Here is an 18199-nt window from a genome sequence, read left to right on the forward strand (position 1 = left end):
AGTTTTTTTTGCATGCTACGTTCCCCAACATCTCGGCCGCTTGCTTCCCTGGTCGGCACCTCCATGGCTATGGCCGCCTGCCATTGGCCTTCAGTGATCCTGCCGCCCAGCCGTCGGCGGGCTGCTACGGCGCCGCTTCATCACCCGTGACTGCTCTCTGGTGGGGGGCCATGTCGGCCTACGACGCACCACATGGCGGCGTCCCACAATCACAGCCAGGCTCCATTCCACATCTGTAGTCGGGCGTCCTCCCGCACATGCAGCCGGGCGGGCCGGGTGACGTCCCGTATATGCAGCTGGGCTACGCCCCGCGCATGTAGCCGGGTGGGGTCCCGTACATGCAGCCGGGCGACGTCCCGCAAACGACGCATGGCAGCGTCCCGTGATCAGTCCAGCAACACCTGTACACGACACACGACAGTGTCCCGCAATCGCAGCAGGGAGTCCAGCAACACCTGTTGGCGGGCCCGACTCATGGCTCAGCCTGGACGTAGCGAGCGGGCTTTTGAGCCCGCTCATGGATCGACCAGGACCGGACCAATCGGTCTCGGCCCGCTAGGAAAACTGGCCGGTCCGAACTGGCAATTTCGGCCCGAAAATCGACCGGTCCGGTCCGGTCTTAGCTCGGTCCGGCTTGGAGGACCGATGGCCCAGCCCAATTAGAGCAAATCAGGAAGCCCATCACGCATCACACATATAGATCGTGCGTGTGTGCGTGACCTAAACTCATCCCGCACTACAGAGGAACGATAGATGGCGCTTGGTTCCTCCTGTGTCTGGTGTCAACATCATTGACTCCAAGTGCATGTTTAAGGTAAAGAAGCATGCTGATGGATCTATTGAGCGATACAAGGCACGATTGGTGGCCAAAGGATAAACAACGGTATGATCTTGATTACGAGGATATCTTCAGTCCAGTTGTCAAAGCTACCACCATTCATCTGCTTCTGTCCTTGGCTGTTGCCAAAGGGTGGTCTCAGCTTCAGCTTTATGTTCAGATGCTTTTCTCCATGGGGTCTTGGAGGAAGAGGTTCACATGCGGAAACCTCCAGCTTTTGTTGATCTTGCTCGTCCGCATCATTTGTGTCATCTTGTTAAGGCGCTTTATGGATTTAAGCAGGCTCCTCGTGCATGGCATGCTCGACTTGGCTAGGTTCTTCGATGTCTTGTATTTGCTCCGTCCACTGCAGACACGTCTCTGTTCATGTTTCATCGTCCTGAGATTACTATGTACCTACTGGTTTATGTTGATGACATTATTTTTATCAGCTCATCAGTGACTGTCGCTGATCGTTTGCTGTCTGCTCTGAGTGGTCATTTTGCCATCAAGGATCTGGGTGCTCTCCATTACTTCATTGGTCTGGAGGTTTCACGGTCTTCTGCTGGCCTGACTCTCACTCAACATAAGTATTCCTTGACTTGCTGCAACATGCTGGTATGTTGCAATGCAAGCATGCTACCACCCCTATGCCTGCAACTAATCGGTTATCAACCTTGGATGGTGCCTTGCTTCCTTTAGATGATGCTACAGAATACCGCACTGTTGTTGGTGACTTTTAGTACTTGATTATCACACGGCCGAACATCTCCTATGCGGTAAACAGTGTGTGTCAGTATCTTCATGCTCCATGGACTTCACACTGGTCAGTTGTGAAGCGTATACTGCGTTATCTCTCTCATACTGTCTCCTATGGCTTGCATCTTCGGTATACCTCCTCGAGTACTCTCTCGGCATTCTCTGATGCAGATTGGGCTGGGAGCCTAGATGACCGGTGATACGGGGGGCTATGCTGTCTTCTTTGGTCGCAACTTGATCGCCTGGAGTGCTTGCAAGCAGGCCACAGTCTCTCGGAGTAGCACTGAAGCAGAGTATAAGGCGGTTGCCAATGCCGCGACTGAGCTCATTCGGGTACAGTCTCTATTGAGAGAGTTGGGAGTCTCTCAAGAGCAGCCACCGGTTCTTTGGTGTGATAATATTGGTGCGACGTATCTTTCATCTAATCCATTTTTTCATGCTCGTACGAAGCACATCGAAGTTGACTGTCACTTTGTGAGGGAAAGTGTTACACAGAAACTTCTTCATATCAAGTTCATCTCCTCCAAAGATCAACTTGCTGACATCTTCACGAAGACACTTCCACAACCTCCGTTTGAAGGTTGTAGGCACAATCTTAACCTGCTTTGTACTTCAGGCCACAGTTAAGATTGAGGAAGGGTGTGAGATAATATTTATACATAGCTTCCGTGTATATCCTGTATATTGTGTATTTGTACACTTCGTGTACCCTTATATATATGAGGTAGCCACACCTGTTTTGGGTGTCGTACAGTTTTCCACAAATATAATGTTTCACAACCACAAGAAAGTCAGATTTTTTTTCATTTATTTTAAATTTTACTGTCAACCTGAGCTCATATAAGCTTGAGCTCAGTTAATTAGCGTCCACACGAAACCAGAATCCTATCAAACAAAAATCCAGCTGGGATATGAAACAACGCAAGTTACTGTGCAAGAAGCGAACTTACAGAACAATGCTTTGTGGAACTAGCATAACAAGCATCTCCAATAGGAGTCTGCTCAAACCGTTTTTTGGCATTTGGGGGCAAAAAAGTCGCGTGCAGCCCAAAAGGAGGCACCAAGTGCCGCAAATATACAACACTTGAGCGGCTACGGCAAAATCAAGACAAGCCGCGTGCGACCCTCCAACCATCAGTTTCATTCCCACCTCCGACCGCACCTTCACACCACCACCACCGCACTACAGCCCCACAAGCCATCCCCTCTGCACCGCCGCTCACCCAGACTCCATCCCAATCCCACCCAATATCTCGCCGCCTCGGACCGTTTCCGGAGCCCCCTCCGCTGCGCCGATTTGACCTCGGCTACCTCGCCGATTCCAGCCAACTGCCTAAATGGCTGTCGGCGGCATATGGAGATCAACTAGCGCCCGTTGGTGCACCACTTCTGGCCACTCGACGATCGCAACGGAGTGTTTCCCACGATGTTTTCGCTAGCTGTCCTTGGCGCGGCATATCCTCCCATGCAATCACATCAACTCTCTGGCGGCTCACGGAGTCCATTTCTACGATTCTTCATCTCTGCTGGCTACCATCTAGCCATCGACGAGCCGTCCGCCGGTTTGCTCCTTGCCGAAAACAGGGTGTTTGGTGGAATCCCTACAAGGTAAATAAATTTGTCATGCATTTCTTTGCATAAGCACAGAAGATTGAGAGCTCTAGATAGTTTCTATTTTAGATGAGCTCATGTGACTACAAGTTTTGCTACGATTCCTTGTTGGGTGAGGAGTTTGACATGGAGGAGGAGGAAGCCCTTGCGTTGATCTTGGCAATGCACATGAAAAAGAGGCCGAAGCATGGCGGTTCTATTGGCATGGATAGCTTAGAGGACAGAAGAAGGAGGCCACCATCATCCTTGAGGCTGTGCTGATCATGAGACATGGATATGACGTGCATATTATGGGATACTTGGATCTTGCATGATTTCAATGTGCTCCACCGCTCACCTCTCTTTACGAAATTAGCGAATGAAGAACTTTGATCGGTGACCTTCCAAGCAAACGGATGCACCGACAACTTTCAGTACTACCTTCCGGATGAGATCTCCCCAAGGTGGGCTACGTTTGTCAAGCCAATGGTAAAACCCTAAGATATGAAAGTACTTTTATTTTAACAATGCTCCATGGACGACTAGGAAATATGTTGAGAGGGCATTTGGGGTTTTGCAATGCCAATTTGCTATTGTGTGAGGACTGGTTAGGCTTTGGGATCAAGAGATCCTTTGTTACATGATAACATCATGCGTGATCTTGCATGACATGACCTCATGCGAATACCCTTTGTATGACCTCGTGAGATTACCCATGCGGACGGCTAGAAGGCAAGACCGGATCAAACGCTTTCTTTAGGTGTACCATGACATTAGAGATGCGGATGCACTGATCTTGAAAAGATCTCATAGGATGGAGTGGTGGACATGGCATGGGCATGAACAACCATAGTTGCATCTCTACCTTTGTTGTATTAGTGTGATGAACTTTGTTGTATTGTGTGCTAAAAGCTTTGTTGTTGACTTTGATTTGATGAAGTATGTAATAATTATTGTTGGGTTTATTTTGGACATATGAGTTGCATTTGATATTTTCTGTATCCAATATGTATGTGTTATTCGAGATGAAAAGTGCATATGCCGTTGCCGTGCGGCAGGCGTCAGCCTTATTATAGGGTAATTGTTGGAGACCACATTTTTTCATGAAAGAAAGCAGTTTTGGTGCCTAATTTTTTTACTCGAGCCACTTTTGGTGACCTATTATAAGGTGCTATTGGAGATGCTCTAACACCTCAATTTATTAATGAGGCATAAACAATGAAGTCGATGCCATAGTGTTGTTTCCCAGTCTTTCTTGGTACAGTTTCAGCAATACGATCTGGAACTGGGATTCTGTTACAACATGATGATCGCCATCTCTCGTAGATGCAGTCAACGCGTAAACAATATGCGCACAACAAACAAGAGGAACTAACAAGCCACCAGAAACTGAAACTTAAGCTTAGATATCAATGCCAAGAAAAAAAATCAGCGACGGCTCACGGATACCCCGAGTTGCTGTGTTGTTCATCATCGATACAAAACAACCTATTACTCCCTGACTGACTACACAATGCGCAGTGGCGGAGCCAGGAAAAATTAAGAGCCGGGGCAGACGGCAAGCTAACTAAAAAGACAAAATACCACATGCTCCTCCATTTCAACCTTTTTTTGCCAAACTTTTAAAATCTTTGCAACCAGAAAATGGAACATGATTTATCAAATGAAGAATCTAAGTCTCAAGTTGGTCTCTCAATAATGACGGTAACTATTTAAGAAAGATCTACTATATATTTCAGCAAGCCACAAGAAACACACAATTACCTCTTGATTTGAGTCACTGAAGGTCTGAAGCAATGATTCATCTCAACACAATCTAACGACATAAAAAATCTTCAGCCTGACAATAATGAAGAACGGTGATAGTCCTTCCCTCTAGTTCTGATATTTATAACTTCAGATTAAAATTGAATGATTTAAAGTGATTGAACTAACTAACAATGATTTGGCTAGAGGAGTCAAGAAGAAGCAAAACCTATAAGGAGTGGAGATCGATTTTCCTTCAATGAACCTTTTCGGAACGATCGAATCCCCAAATTCCTATATAGATGCAAATTACAAACCAATTTACTACTAATAAAATCTCCGAACCTAAGGAGTGAATTCCCATCCCATAAATTTGTGTGTGCGTGCGTGTCCACTAATTGAAATCCCAAAATCTAGTTGATCTTAACTTACCTTGCCTAATTAGTGGACATGAATGTCTAGGAAGAGCCGTTGTGGATTGCCATCTTTTTTAAATGGGAGGAGCTGCGCCCGTGCCCGGCGAATCAGCAGTGCGTTTTGCCTGTATGAGACTACGACTGCCGAATTAGTTGGATGAACCGTCGCGGCGATCAAACTGATCGGGAGAGGAGACGTGAGCAAGCTGCGTTGTGAGCTGCGCTGTGACTTTTTTTTTGTAACTTGTGGAGGCGTGTTGCAGACTCTTTTTTTTGAGCAACTGGTGTGTTGCAGACTGTATGTCTCTACGTGCAGCCATGAGCCTGTTAATTAGTTTTAACTGAATGGGCCTAGAATCACTATGCAAGGTCCAAGAGAGATATACCCGGGCAATCATGGTAAATATGGCTAATTAATACGTGGCGCCATAGCATGGTTTATGTGGCCGCTCGCTGGTGAGCCCGGGCAGCTGCCCCGGGTCGCCGGGTACTGCCTCTGCCACTGATTTAAATAAAAATGTGTTAATTTTGTTTGAAATTAAAATTGTGCTAATTCTGTTTGTTATGCCTTGTTATCCTTTTACTTGATGTTGTTATGCATTTAGAGTAAAAAATGTGACAATTCTGGTTTTTTCTGCCTTATTATCTTTTTAGTTGATGTTATGATGCATTTAAAGTTGAATGTTGTTTATTCTGTTGTAAAAATTGTGCTATTTTTTGTTACTGTCCTGGTTTATTCTTTTTTATTCCTTACTCCTTTTTTATTTCATATGATGATGCATTTAGAGTTGACATATTGTTTATTCTGTTATAGCTATATATTATGATGCATTGCTAACCTGGTGCTTGAAATTTTGATATGTAGGGCTTGTAAGCAATGACATCCATTATATTTGGAACCATGGCCCCAAGTTTGGTGGGGGATTTGATTGTCGGTACTGCCCCCTAATCACTAGAGGAGGAGGTGCAACCTGCTTTAGGGAGCACCTTGGAGGTATACTAGGTGAAGTGGGGGAGTGCCCCAATGTTCCAAGAAATGTGCGTGCTGCAATAAGGGACTCCCGGGATGACGCAAGGCGGAAGAAGAGGGAAAAGAAAAATCGTAAACTCCGCTTGGAACGGGATATCATGGAAGGGTTGTACCATGGAGAAGGGGTGATAAATATTGAAGAAGATGATGATGAACAGATTCAGGCCGCACTTCGGGAGTCCCTAAGAGACAAGAATGTCTCTCGTGCAGTTGAGAGGAGGAGAGGGAGTGGGAGTGGTGTTCATGTGTCGCTTGGGAAACAAAGTATCACAACATACTTTGACAAGGAATTATCGAGCAACAAAGTATCAATGCAACCAAAGATCAGCAGTGCTTTGATTGTTGAGTCAGAAGATGTACTTGGCCAAGCCTGGGCAATGTTCTTTCATGCTAATTACATTGCTGGTCTGAAAGCAAATTGTCCCTATTTTCGTGCGGCAGTCAAGATATCTCAAAACCTTGGCCCAGCTCCTGTTCCAACTGCTAAGGAGATTGATGGGATTTATTTGGACAAAAATTATGAAGAAGCTGAATAGTGGCTGAAGATGTTCTAGCAAGACTAGAGGAACTATGGCGTAATTGTGATGTGTGACTCATGGACAAGGCCTACTGGTATGTGTCTCATCAATTTCATGGTGTATTGCAATGCACGGATGTTCTTTCATAAATACATTGATGCTTTCGGTCAAACTCAGAATGCAGGTTAGTTTCTAATGATTGAAATTATTTTTAATCATGCTCATTCATTGTTAATTCTGATTAGCCATGCCTTGTTAGCTCTTTACATGATATTATGATGCATTTAAGTTGAAACAATGTTACTTATGTTTATTCATAGTTAAATATGTATTATGCTTTTATTATGTTTTTACTTGATATCACGGTGTATTTAGAGTTGAAATTTTGTTATTTTTATTTATTCATGGTTAAATGGGGCTATTATGCCTTTTCTCTTTTTTATGTGATATTATTATGCATTTAGAGTAAAAATGTGTTATTTCTGTTTATTCATGCTTATTTCTGTTTTTTATTACTTTCTTCATTTTTGTTTCAAACAAAATTTACTTGCAATTAATTGGCAGAGTTTATCTATAGAAAGATCAAAAAAGTTGTTGTTGAGGATATAGGATCTACCTCTTGAACCGGTAAGTAGCGTAGCTCGGGAAGATGTTCCCGTGGTGCCTGCACCGACTAGAGAGGAAATTAATAATGATGATCAAGGTACTTCGGATCAAGTCACCAATGAACTTCGTAGGTCCACAAGGACACGTTCCACACCAGAGTGGTATGGCAACCCTGTCCTGGAAATCATGTTGTTAGACAACGGTGAACCTTCGAACTATGAAGAACCAATGGCGGGCCCAGATTCCAACAAATGGCTTGAAGCCATGCAATCCGAGATAGGATCCATGTATGAAAACAAAGTGTGGACTTTGATAGACTTGCCCGATGATCGGCGAGCGATAGAAAACAAATGGATATTGAAGAAGAAGACGGACGCGGATGGTAATGTTACCATCTATAAAGCTTGACTTGTCGCTAAGGGTTATCGACAAGTTCAAGGGGTTGACTACGATGAGACTTTCTCTCCCATAGCGAAGCTGAAGTCCGTCTGAATCATGTTAGCAATTGCCGCATACTATGATTATGAGATATGGCAAATGGACGTCAAAACGGCATTCCTTAACGGCTATCTTAAGGAAGAACTATATACGATGCAGCCGGAAGGTTTTGTCGATCCTAAGAATGCTAACAAGGTATGCTAGCTCCAGCGCTCCATCTATAGAACTTCTGGACAGCATTAAGGCCTACTTGAATAAGTGTTTTTTGATGAAGGACCTTGGAGAAGCTACTTACATATTAGGCATCAAGATCTGTAGAGATAGATCAAGACGCCTCATAGGTCTTTCACAAAGCACATACCTGGATAAGATATTGAAGAAGTTCAATATGGATCAGTCCAAGAAGGGGTTCTTGCCTGTGTTGCAAGGTGTGAAATTGAGCTCGGCTCAATGTCCGACCACGGCAGAAGATAGAGAAAAGATGAGTGTCGTCCCCTATGCCTCAGCCATAGGGTCTATCATGTATGCCATGCTGTGTACCAGACCTGATGTAAACCTTGCCGAAGTTTGGTAGGAAGGTACCAAAGTAATCCCGACATGGAACACTGGACAGCGGTCAAGAATATCCTGAAGTACTTGAAAAGGACTAAGGATATGTTTCTCGTTTATGGAGGTGACAAAGAGCTCGTCGTAATGGGTTATGTCGACGCTAGCTTCGACACAGATCTGGATGACTCTAAGTCACAAACCGGATACGTGTATATTTTGAATGGTGGGGCAGTAAGCTGGTGCAGTTGCAAGCAAAGCATCGTGGCGGGATCTACATGTGAAGCGGAGTACATGGCAGGCTCGGAGGCAGCACATGAAGCAATCTGGAAGAAGGAGTTTATTATCGACCTAGGAGTTATTCCCAATGCATCGGTGCCGATGACTCTCTTCTGTGACAACACTGGAGCCATTGCCCTTGCCAAGGAGCCCTGGTTTCACAAGAAGACTATGCACATCAAGCGGCGCTTCAACTCCATTCGTGAAAATGTTCAAGATGGAGACATAGATATTTGCAAAGTGCATACGGATCTGAATGTTGTAGATCCGTTGACTAAACCTCTTCCGCGAGCAAAACATGATCAACACCAGAACTCTATGGGTGTTCGATTCATCACAATGTAACTAGATTATTGACTCTAGTGCAAGTGGGAGACTATTGGAAATATGCCATAGAGGCAATAATAAAATGGTATTATTATATTTCCTTGTTCATGATAATTGTCTATTGTTCATGCTATAATTGTGTTATCCGGAAATCGTAATACATGTGTGAATACATAGACCACAACATGTCCCTAGTAAGCCGCTAGTTGACTAGCTCGTTGATTAATGGATGGTTACGGTTTCCTGACCATGGACATTGGATGTCGTTGATAACGGGATCACATCATTGGGAGAATGATGTGATGAACAAGACCCAATCCTAAGCATAGCACAAGATCGTGTAGTTCGTTTGCTAGAGCTTTTCTAATGTCAAGTATCATTTCCTTAGACCATCAGATCGTGCAACTCCCGGATACCGTAGGAGTGCTTTGGGTGTACCAAATGTCACAACGTAACTGGGTGACTATAAAGGTGCACTACAGGTATCTCCGAAAGTGTCTGTTGGGTTGGCACAGATCGAGACAGGGATTTATCACTCCGTATGACGGAGAGGTATCTCTGGGCCCACTCAGTAATGCATCATCATAATGAGCTCAATGTGACCAAGTGGTTGGTCACGGGATCATGCATTACGGTACGAGTAAAGTGACTTGCTGGTAACGAGATTGAACGAGGTACCGGGATACCGACGATCGAACCTCGGGCAAGTAACATACCGATTGACAAAGGGAATTGCATACGGGATTACTTGAATCCTCGACATCGTGGTTCATCCGATGAGATCATTGTGAAACATGTGGGAGCCAACATGGGTATCCAGATCCCGCTGTTGGTTATTGGCCGGAGAGCGGTCTCGGTCATGTCTGCGTGATTCCCGAACCCGTAGGGTCTACAAACTTAAGGTTCGATGATGCTAGGGTTATTAGGAAGACTTGTAAGTGATTACCGAATGTTGTTCGGAGTGACGGATGAGATCCCGGACGTCACGAGGAGTTCCGAAATGGTCCGGAGGTGAAGATTTATATATGGGAAGTTGTCATACGGTCACCGGAAAGGTTCGGGGGCATATCGGTATTGTACCGGGGCCACCGGAGGGGTTCCGGGGGTCCACCGGGAGGGGCCACCTCTCTCGAAGGGCCTCATGGGCCGTAGTGGGCAGGGAACCAGCCCTTGGAGGGCTGGGCGCATCCCCCCCTTGGGCCCATGCGCCTAGGGTTGGGGGGAAACCCTAGTGGGGGCGCCCCCATTGCTTGGGGGGCAAGCCCCCTCCCCTTGCCCCCCCTCTAGATCTCATCTAGAGGGGGCCGGCCCCCTTCTCCCTTCCCCTGTAAATAGAGGGGCGAGGGGAGGGCTGCACATCACATCCAAGGCGCAGCCCCTCCCCTCCCCAACACCTCTCCTCCTCCGTTAAGTGCTTGGCGAAGCCCTGCCGGAGTACTGCCTCTCCATCACCACCACGCCGTCGTGCTGCTGTTGGAGCTCTCTTCCTCAACCTCTCCCTCCACCTTGCTGGATCAAGGCGTGGGAGACGTCTCCGCTCCGTACGTGTGTTGAACGCGGAGATGCCGTCCGTTCGGCGCTAGGATCTTCGGTGATTTGGATCACGACGAGTACGACTCCCTCAACCGCGTTCTCTTGAACACTTCCGCTCGCAATCTACAAGGGTATGTAGATGCACTCCTCTCTCTCGTTTCTAGATGACTCCATAGATTGATTTTGGTGAAGCGAGATTTTTTTTATTTTCTGCAACGTTCCCCAACAATAATGTGGGACTAACGCCCTTAAGATCATTCAGAGTATATCCAATAGCAGCTCGGTGCTTCTTCAGAGTTTTCAATAATCTTTCTTCTTCTTTCTCTGAAAGGTTAGCACTAATAATAACAGGATATATTTCTTTTTCATCAAGATAAGCATACTTGAGATTATCAGGTAAAGCTTTGAGTTCAAACACGGGATCACCCTTGGGTGGAGGGGGATCCCCAAGAATTTCAACGGTAAGGTTATGTTTCAGCATAGGTTCCTGTTTAAGGAACACTTCATCTATTTCTTCCCTTTCCTTTATAAACATATCATTTTCATGGTCTAGCAAATATTGTTCTAACGGATCAGTTGGAGGAATAGCAATGGAAGCAAGACCAATAATCTCATCCTTACTAGGTGGTTCCCTTTCACGAGGTTGTCTACTAAACTTAGTGAAATTAAACTCATGAGACATACCATCTATGCCAACAGTGACAATATGCTTTTCACAATTAATTTTAGCACTGGCAGTATTCAAGAAGGGTCTACCAAAAATAATGGGACAAAAATCATCTTGTGGGGAACCAGGAACAAGAAAATCAGCAGGATATTTAACCTTCCCACACAAAACTTCAACATCTATAACAATCCCAATAGGTTATTGGTATCCCTATTAGCAAGCTTAATAGTGACATCAATGTCTTCTAATTAAACGGGTGCAATGTCGTGCATAATTTCTTTATAAAGATCATAAGGTATCGCACTAGCAGTAGCACCCATATCACATAAGCCATGATAACAATGATCTCCTATTTTAATAGAAATAACAGGCGTGCCTACAACAGGTCTACGTGTCTTAGTATCGGGTCTAGCAATATTAGCAGTTTCACCCAAGAAAGAGATAACATGCCCATCTAAGTCCTCATCCAAGAGATATTTAATCATAGCAATACCAGGTTCCACATTAATTTGCTCAGGAGGTGTATAGGTCCTAGTATTACTCTTACGAACAACAGTCAAAGCTTTAGCATGATCTTTTATCCTAACAGGAAAAGGAGGTTTTTCGACATAAGCAGTAGGAATAATAGGATCACTATATGTAATAGTCTTTTCTTCGACTGTAATGGGTGCAACTACTTTCACTTCATCAGGAGGATTATATTTAAACCACTTCTCTTTAGGGAGATCAACGTGAGTAGCAAAATTTTCACAAAAAGTAGCTACTATCTCAGAGTCAAGTCCATAATTAGAGCTAAATCCACGGAAGGCATCGGTATCCATAAAAGATTTAACACAACCGAACCTAGGTGTCATACCTGACTCCTTACCATCATCGGAACCCCAATCTTCAGAGTTGCGTTTAATTCTTTCCAATAAGTCCCATTTGAAATCAATAGTCTTCAGCATATAGGAACCAGCACAGGAAGTATCGAGCAACTTGCGATTATCAAGAGAAGGCCGATCTTAAAAATTCTGAATGATCATTTCCCGAGAGAGCTCATGATTGGGGCATGAATACAACATTGACTTAGGCCTCCCCCAAGCTTGAGCGATGCTTTCTCCTTCGCGAGGCAAGAAATTATATATGTAATTACGATCACGATGAACAAGATGCATAGGGTAGAACTTCTGGTGAAATTCCAACTTTAATCGCTTATAATTCCAAGATCTCATATCATCACATAGCCTATACCATGTCATTATCTCCCTTCAAAGATAAAGGGAAGACCTTCCTTTTGACAACATCATCGGGAATACCTGCAAGCTTAAACAATCCACAAACTTCATCCACAAAGATAAGTTGTAAGTCGGAATGCAATGTTCCGTCTCCTGCAAAAGGATTAGCTAGCAGTTTTTCTATCATACCCGAAGGAATCTCAAAGTGAATATTTTCATAAAGTTTAGTTGGTTGAGGAGCATCTCTTTGCTCTTCTGGTTGGGCGAAGATACCCCAAACAGGCCCCTCGAAGGATTAGTTTCCATAGTGACAAGTAACAGAAAATTTCAGCACACTATATAAATGTTTCCTTACCAAGTTCCACTCACCAAAAGCGCTACACTCCCCGGCAACGGCGCCAGAAAAGAGTCTTGATGTCGAACCCAATGAGGAGCAGAAGGAAATGATAAGCGGTTTTCAGTAACGTTTTCTCTGCAAGCACTGAAATAGTAGGTGGTAGATAGTTTTGTGATAAGTTAAATAGTAATGATAAAAAAGTAAATAAAGTAAATAAAGTGCAGCAAGGTGGCCCAATCCTTTATGTACCAAAGGATAAGCCTGGAAAAATTCTAATAATGAGGAAGGAGCTCCTGAGGACACATTGGGAATTATCGTCAAGCTAGTTTTCATCACGTTCATAAGATTCGCGTTCGGTATTTTGATAATTTGATATGTGGGTGGACCGGCACTTGGGTACTGCCCTAACTTGGACAAGCATCCCACTTCTGATTAACCCCTATTGCAAGCATCTGCAACTACAAAAAGGAGTATTAAGGTAAAACTAACCACATCATTAAACATATGGGTCCATATCAACCCCTAACGAAGCAACGCATAAACTAGGGTTTAAGCTTCTGTCACTCTAGCAACCCATCATCTACTTATTACTTCCCTATGCCTTCCTCTAGGCCCAAATAATGGTGAAGTGTCATGTAGTCGACGTTCACATAACACCACTAGAGGAAAGACAACATACATCTCATATTCATGTTCATAATCAGAGGAGTAATAATATGCATAAAGGATCTGAACATATGATCTTCCACCAAGTAAACCAATTAGCATCAACTACAAGGAGTAATCAACACTACTAGCAACTCACAGGTACCAATTTGTGGTTTTGATACAAGACTGGATACAAGAGATGAACTAGGGTTTTGAGAGGAGATGGTGCTGGTGAAGATGTTGATGGAGATTGACCCCCTCTCAATGAGAGGATCGTTGGTGATGACGTTGGTGATGATTTCCCCCTCCCGGAGGGAAGTGTCCCCGGCAGAACAGCTCCGCCAGAGCCCTAGATTGATTCCACCAAGGTTCCGCCTCGTGGCGTCGGAGTTTCGTCCCGTAAGCTTGCCCACGAATTTTTCCAGGGTAAAAGTGATGATATAGCAGAAGATGGACGCCGGAGGCCCACCAGGGGGCCCAGGAGATAGGAGGCCGCGCCCTAAAGGGGGGGGGGCGCCCTCCTGTCTCCTTGACAGGGTGTGGGCCCCCTGGCCTATTTCTTTCGCTCATAAATTCTTAATAAATCCAAAATGCTGTTTCGTGGAGTTTCAGGACTTTTGGAGTTGTGCAGAATAGGTTTCCAATGTTTGCTCCTTTTCTAGCCAGAATTCCAGCTGCCGGCATTCCCCCTCTTCATGGTAAACCTTGTAAAATAAGAGAGAATAGCCATAAGTAATGAGACATAATGTGTAATAACAGCCCATAATGCAATAAATATTGATATAAAAGCATGATGCAAAATGGACGTATCAGGGACCTTCATATTGAGCAAGCATTCAAAGAAGATTTCCTTCTCTTCTTTGGTAAGAGCGTAGCTGGCAGGACCTTCATACTGCTTTGGAGGCATGCCGTCTTTTTAGTGAAAACGTTGCAGGTCCTCCCGTGCCTTGGTGTATTTTTTGTCTTCCCATACACGCCCAAGAAGCCTAGCAGGTTCACGCAAAGGTTCTTCATCACATGCATCACGTCGATTGAAGAGCGGACCTCTAGGTCTTTCCAGTAGGGTAGGTCCCAAAATATAGATTTCTTCTTCCACATGGGTGCGCGTCCCTCAGCGTCATTCAGAACAGATAGTCCGTAGGGACCCTTTCCAAAGATTAAGTGTAATTTATTGACCATAGCAAGTACGTGATCACCAGTACGCATGGCGGGCTTCTTCCGGTGATCTGCGTCGCCTTTGAAATGCTTGCCTTTCTTTCAACATTGATGGTTGGTCGGAAGAAATCGACGATGGCACAGGTACACATTCTTCCTGCGTTTGTCCAGGTATATACTTTCGATGTCAGCTAAATAGTGCGTGCATGCGTGGTATTCCTTGTTTGTTTGTCCTGAAAGGTTACTGAGAACGGGCCAATAGTTGATGGTTACAAACAGCAACGCATGCAGGTTAAATTCCTCCTGTTTGTGCTCATCCCACACACGTACACCATTTCCATTTCACAGCTGTAAAAGTTCTCTAACCAAAGGCCTTAGGTACACATCAATGTCGTTGCCGGGATGCTTAGGGCCTTGGATGAGAAATAGCATCATAATGAACTTATGCTTCATGCACATCCAAGGAGGAAGGTTATACATACATAGAGTCACGGGCCAGGTGCCATGATTGCTACTCTGCTCCCTGAAAGGATTAGTGCCATCCACGATTAAACCAAACCATACGTTCTTTGGGTAACCTGCAAACTCAGCCCGGTACTTTCTCTCGATTTTTCTCCACTTCGACCCGTTAGCGGGTGCTCTCAACTTCCTGTCTTTCTTAAAGTGCTCACTGTGCCATCGCATCAACTTGGCATGCTCTTTGTTTCTGAACAGTCGTTTCAACCGTGGTATTATAGGAGCATACCACATCACCTTCGTAGGAACCCTCTTCATCACCAGGGTCATCTCGTCTGATCTTATACCGCAATGCACCGCATACAGGGCATGCATTCAAATCCTTGTACGCACCGCGGTAGAGGTTGTAGTCATTAGGGAATGCATGTATCTTCTGCACCTCCAATCCTAGAGGGCATACGACCTTCTTTGCTGCGTACGTACTGTCGGGCAATTCATTATCCTTTGGAAGCTTCTTCTTCAATATTTTCAGTAGCTTCTCAAATCCTTTGTCAGGCACAACATTCTCTGTCTTCCACTGCAGCAATTCCAGTACGGTGCCGAGCTTTTTCTTGCCATCTTTGCAATTTGGGTACAACCCTTTTTTGTGATCCTCTAACATGCGATCGAACTTCAGCTTCTCCTTTTGAATTTCGCACTGTCTCCTTGCTTCAACAATGACCCGGCGGAGATCATCATCGGGCACAATATCGTCTGGTTCCTCTTGATCTTTAGCAGCTTCCCCTGTTGCAGCATCACCGTATTCCAGGGACACATAGTTGTCATCGTCCTCTTCTTCTTCGATGTTTTCCATCATAACCCCTATTTCTCTATGCTTGGTCCAAACATTATAGTGTGGCATGAAACCCTTATAAAGCAGGTGGGTGTGAAGGGTTTTCGAGTTAGAGTAAGACCTCGTATTCCCATAGCTAGGGCATGGACAACACATAAAACCATTATTCTTGTTTGCCTCAGCCACTTCGAGAAAATTATGCACGCCATTAACATACTCGAAGGTGTGTTTGTCACCGTACATCCATTGCTGGTTCATCTGCGTGCATTATATATAATTAAGTGTGTCAAAAACCATTACAGAACATCATGGATGGATAAGTGATCAATTTAATAGAAGTTATCATCACATTAAAACCAAAGTACATACATAGTTCTCATTGAACATAGCTCTCTAGAGCATCTAATTAAACCATACATTGAAACTATGTAAAACATTTCAATGCCACAACAAATGCGATCATAATCGCAACCAAGGTAACAATTGATCCAATGGCATGATGATACCAAGCCTCGGTATGAATGCCATATTTTCTAATCTTTCTAATCTTCAAACGCATTGCATCCATCTTGATCTTGTGATCATCGATGACATCTGCAACATGCAACTCCAATATCCTCTTCCACTCCTCAATTATTTTTATTTTTTCCTTTAAGTAATTGTCTTCTTCAACTAAATTTAACCTCTCGACAATAGGGTCGGTTGGAATTTCCGGTTCACATACCACCTCGATAAATAAAATCTATGTCACGTTGGTCGGCATAATTGTCATAAACAATAAATGAACCAAATAGTTATAAAAGATAATATATACCACATCCGAATCATAGACAGGACGAGGGCCGACGGGGGCGGATACCAAAACCATCGCATTATATAATAACAAGCAATAATAAAAGTAAGAAAATTAGACAAGTATCTATCTAAAGGAACAATTTTTTCTTTCAGAAAGAAGATAAGAACAAGAGGCTCACCACGGTGGTGCCGGCGACGAGATCGGCACGGGCGATCGACGGCGGTGAAGATGGGGACAGGACGTGACGGACCGCTAAACCTAGACAAATCTTGGACAAAATGGAGCTTGGAGGTCGAGCTTCGAGAGGAGGAAGCTTAACTAGTGTGGCTCAAACATTTCATCGAACACCTCATGTGCATAGGAGGTGAGCTAGAGCACCACAAAGCTCTCCCCTCGCTGGCCAGAAAAAATAGAGCAGTGTGGACTGCTTTGCTGCGGCGATGGGGTATATATAGGCAACTCATTGGTCCCGGTTTGTGGCAGGAACCGAGACTAAAGGCCCCCTTCTATCCCGGTTCTAGCCACGAACCGGGACAAATGGCTGTGGGCCATGAGCGAGGACCATTTGCCCCGGTTCATGCCAGGAACCAGGACAAATGGGTTCAGACGAACCGGGACAGATGCTCCACGAGTTCCGGCCACCCCCGTGGGCGCACGAACCGGGACGTATGCCCCCCCATGGGTCCCGGTTCGTGACTGAACCTGGACTAATTGGCTGGCCAGGAACCAACCAAAGCCCTGTTTTCTACTAGTGTCTACAGGTGTCTCCGAAGGTGTTTGTTGTTTGGCATAGATCAAGATTAGGATTTGTCACTCCGAGTATCAGAGATGTATCTCTGGGCCCTCTCGGTAGTGCACATCAGTATAAGCCTTGCAAGCAATGTGACTAATGATTTAGTTGCGGGATGATGCATTACGGAACGAGTGAAGAGACTTGCCGGTAACGAGATTGAGCTAAGGTATGATGATACCGATGATCGAATATCGGGCAAGTAACATACCGATGACAAAGGGAATAATGTATGTTGTTATTGCGGTTTAACCTATAAAGATCTTCGTAGGAACCAATATGAGCATCCAGGTTCCGCTGTTGGTTATTGACCAGAGATGTGTCTCGGTCATGTCTACATAGTTCTCGAACCCGTAGGGTCCGCACGCTTAACGTTCGATGATGATTTGTATTATGAGTTATGTGTTTTGGTGACCGAAGTTTGTTCGGAGTCCCGGATGAGATCACTGACATGACGAGGAGTATCGAAATGGCCGAGAGGTAAAGATTGATATATTGGACGATGATATTCAGACACCTGAATGGTTTCGGAAAGGTTCGGATATATTTCGGAGTACAGAGGGGTTACAGGAACTCCCGGAGGAAATATTGGGCCTACATGGGCCTTAGTGGAGAGAGAGGGGAGCCCGCAAGGGGTGCCCCCCCCCCCATGGTAGTACGAATTGGACTAGGGGAGGGGGCAGTGCCCCCTCTCCC

At 44.8% G+C, this 18199-nt stretch overlaps 1 protein-coding gene across 1 annotated transcript in view; it reads left to right on the forward strand.

The window, feature by feature from the left end:
- Positions 1–5690: 5690 nt before the first annotated feature.
- LOC123138625 (uncharacterized) overlaps positions 5691–18199 on the forward strand; it is a 14187-nt gene continuing 1678 nt past the window's right edge. The window contains 2 exon segments of the mRNA XM_044558575.1: positions 5691–5727; positions 6194–7060. Of these exon segments, the coding sequence (XP_044414510.1) occupies positions 5691–5727; positions 6194–7060 (904 nt within the window).

Source organism: Triticum aestivum, chromosome 6B (genome assembly GCF_018294505.1).
Source record: "Triticum aestivum cultivar Chinese Spring chromosome 6B, IWGSC CS RefSeq v2.1, whole genome shotgun sequence".
Taxonomy (NCBI): Eukaryota; Viridiplantae; Streptophyta; class Magnoliopsida; order Poales; family Poaceae; genus Triticum; species Triticum aestivum.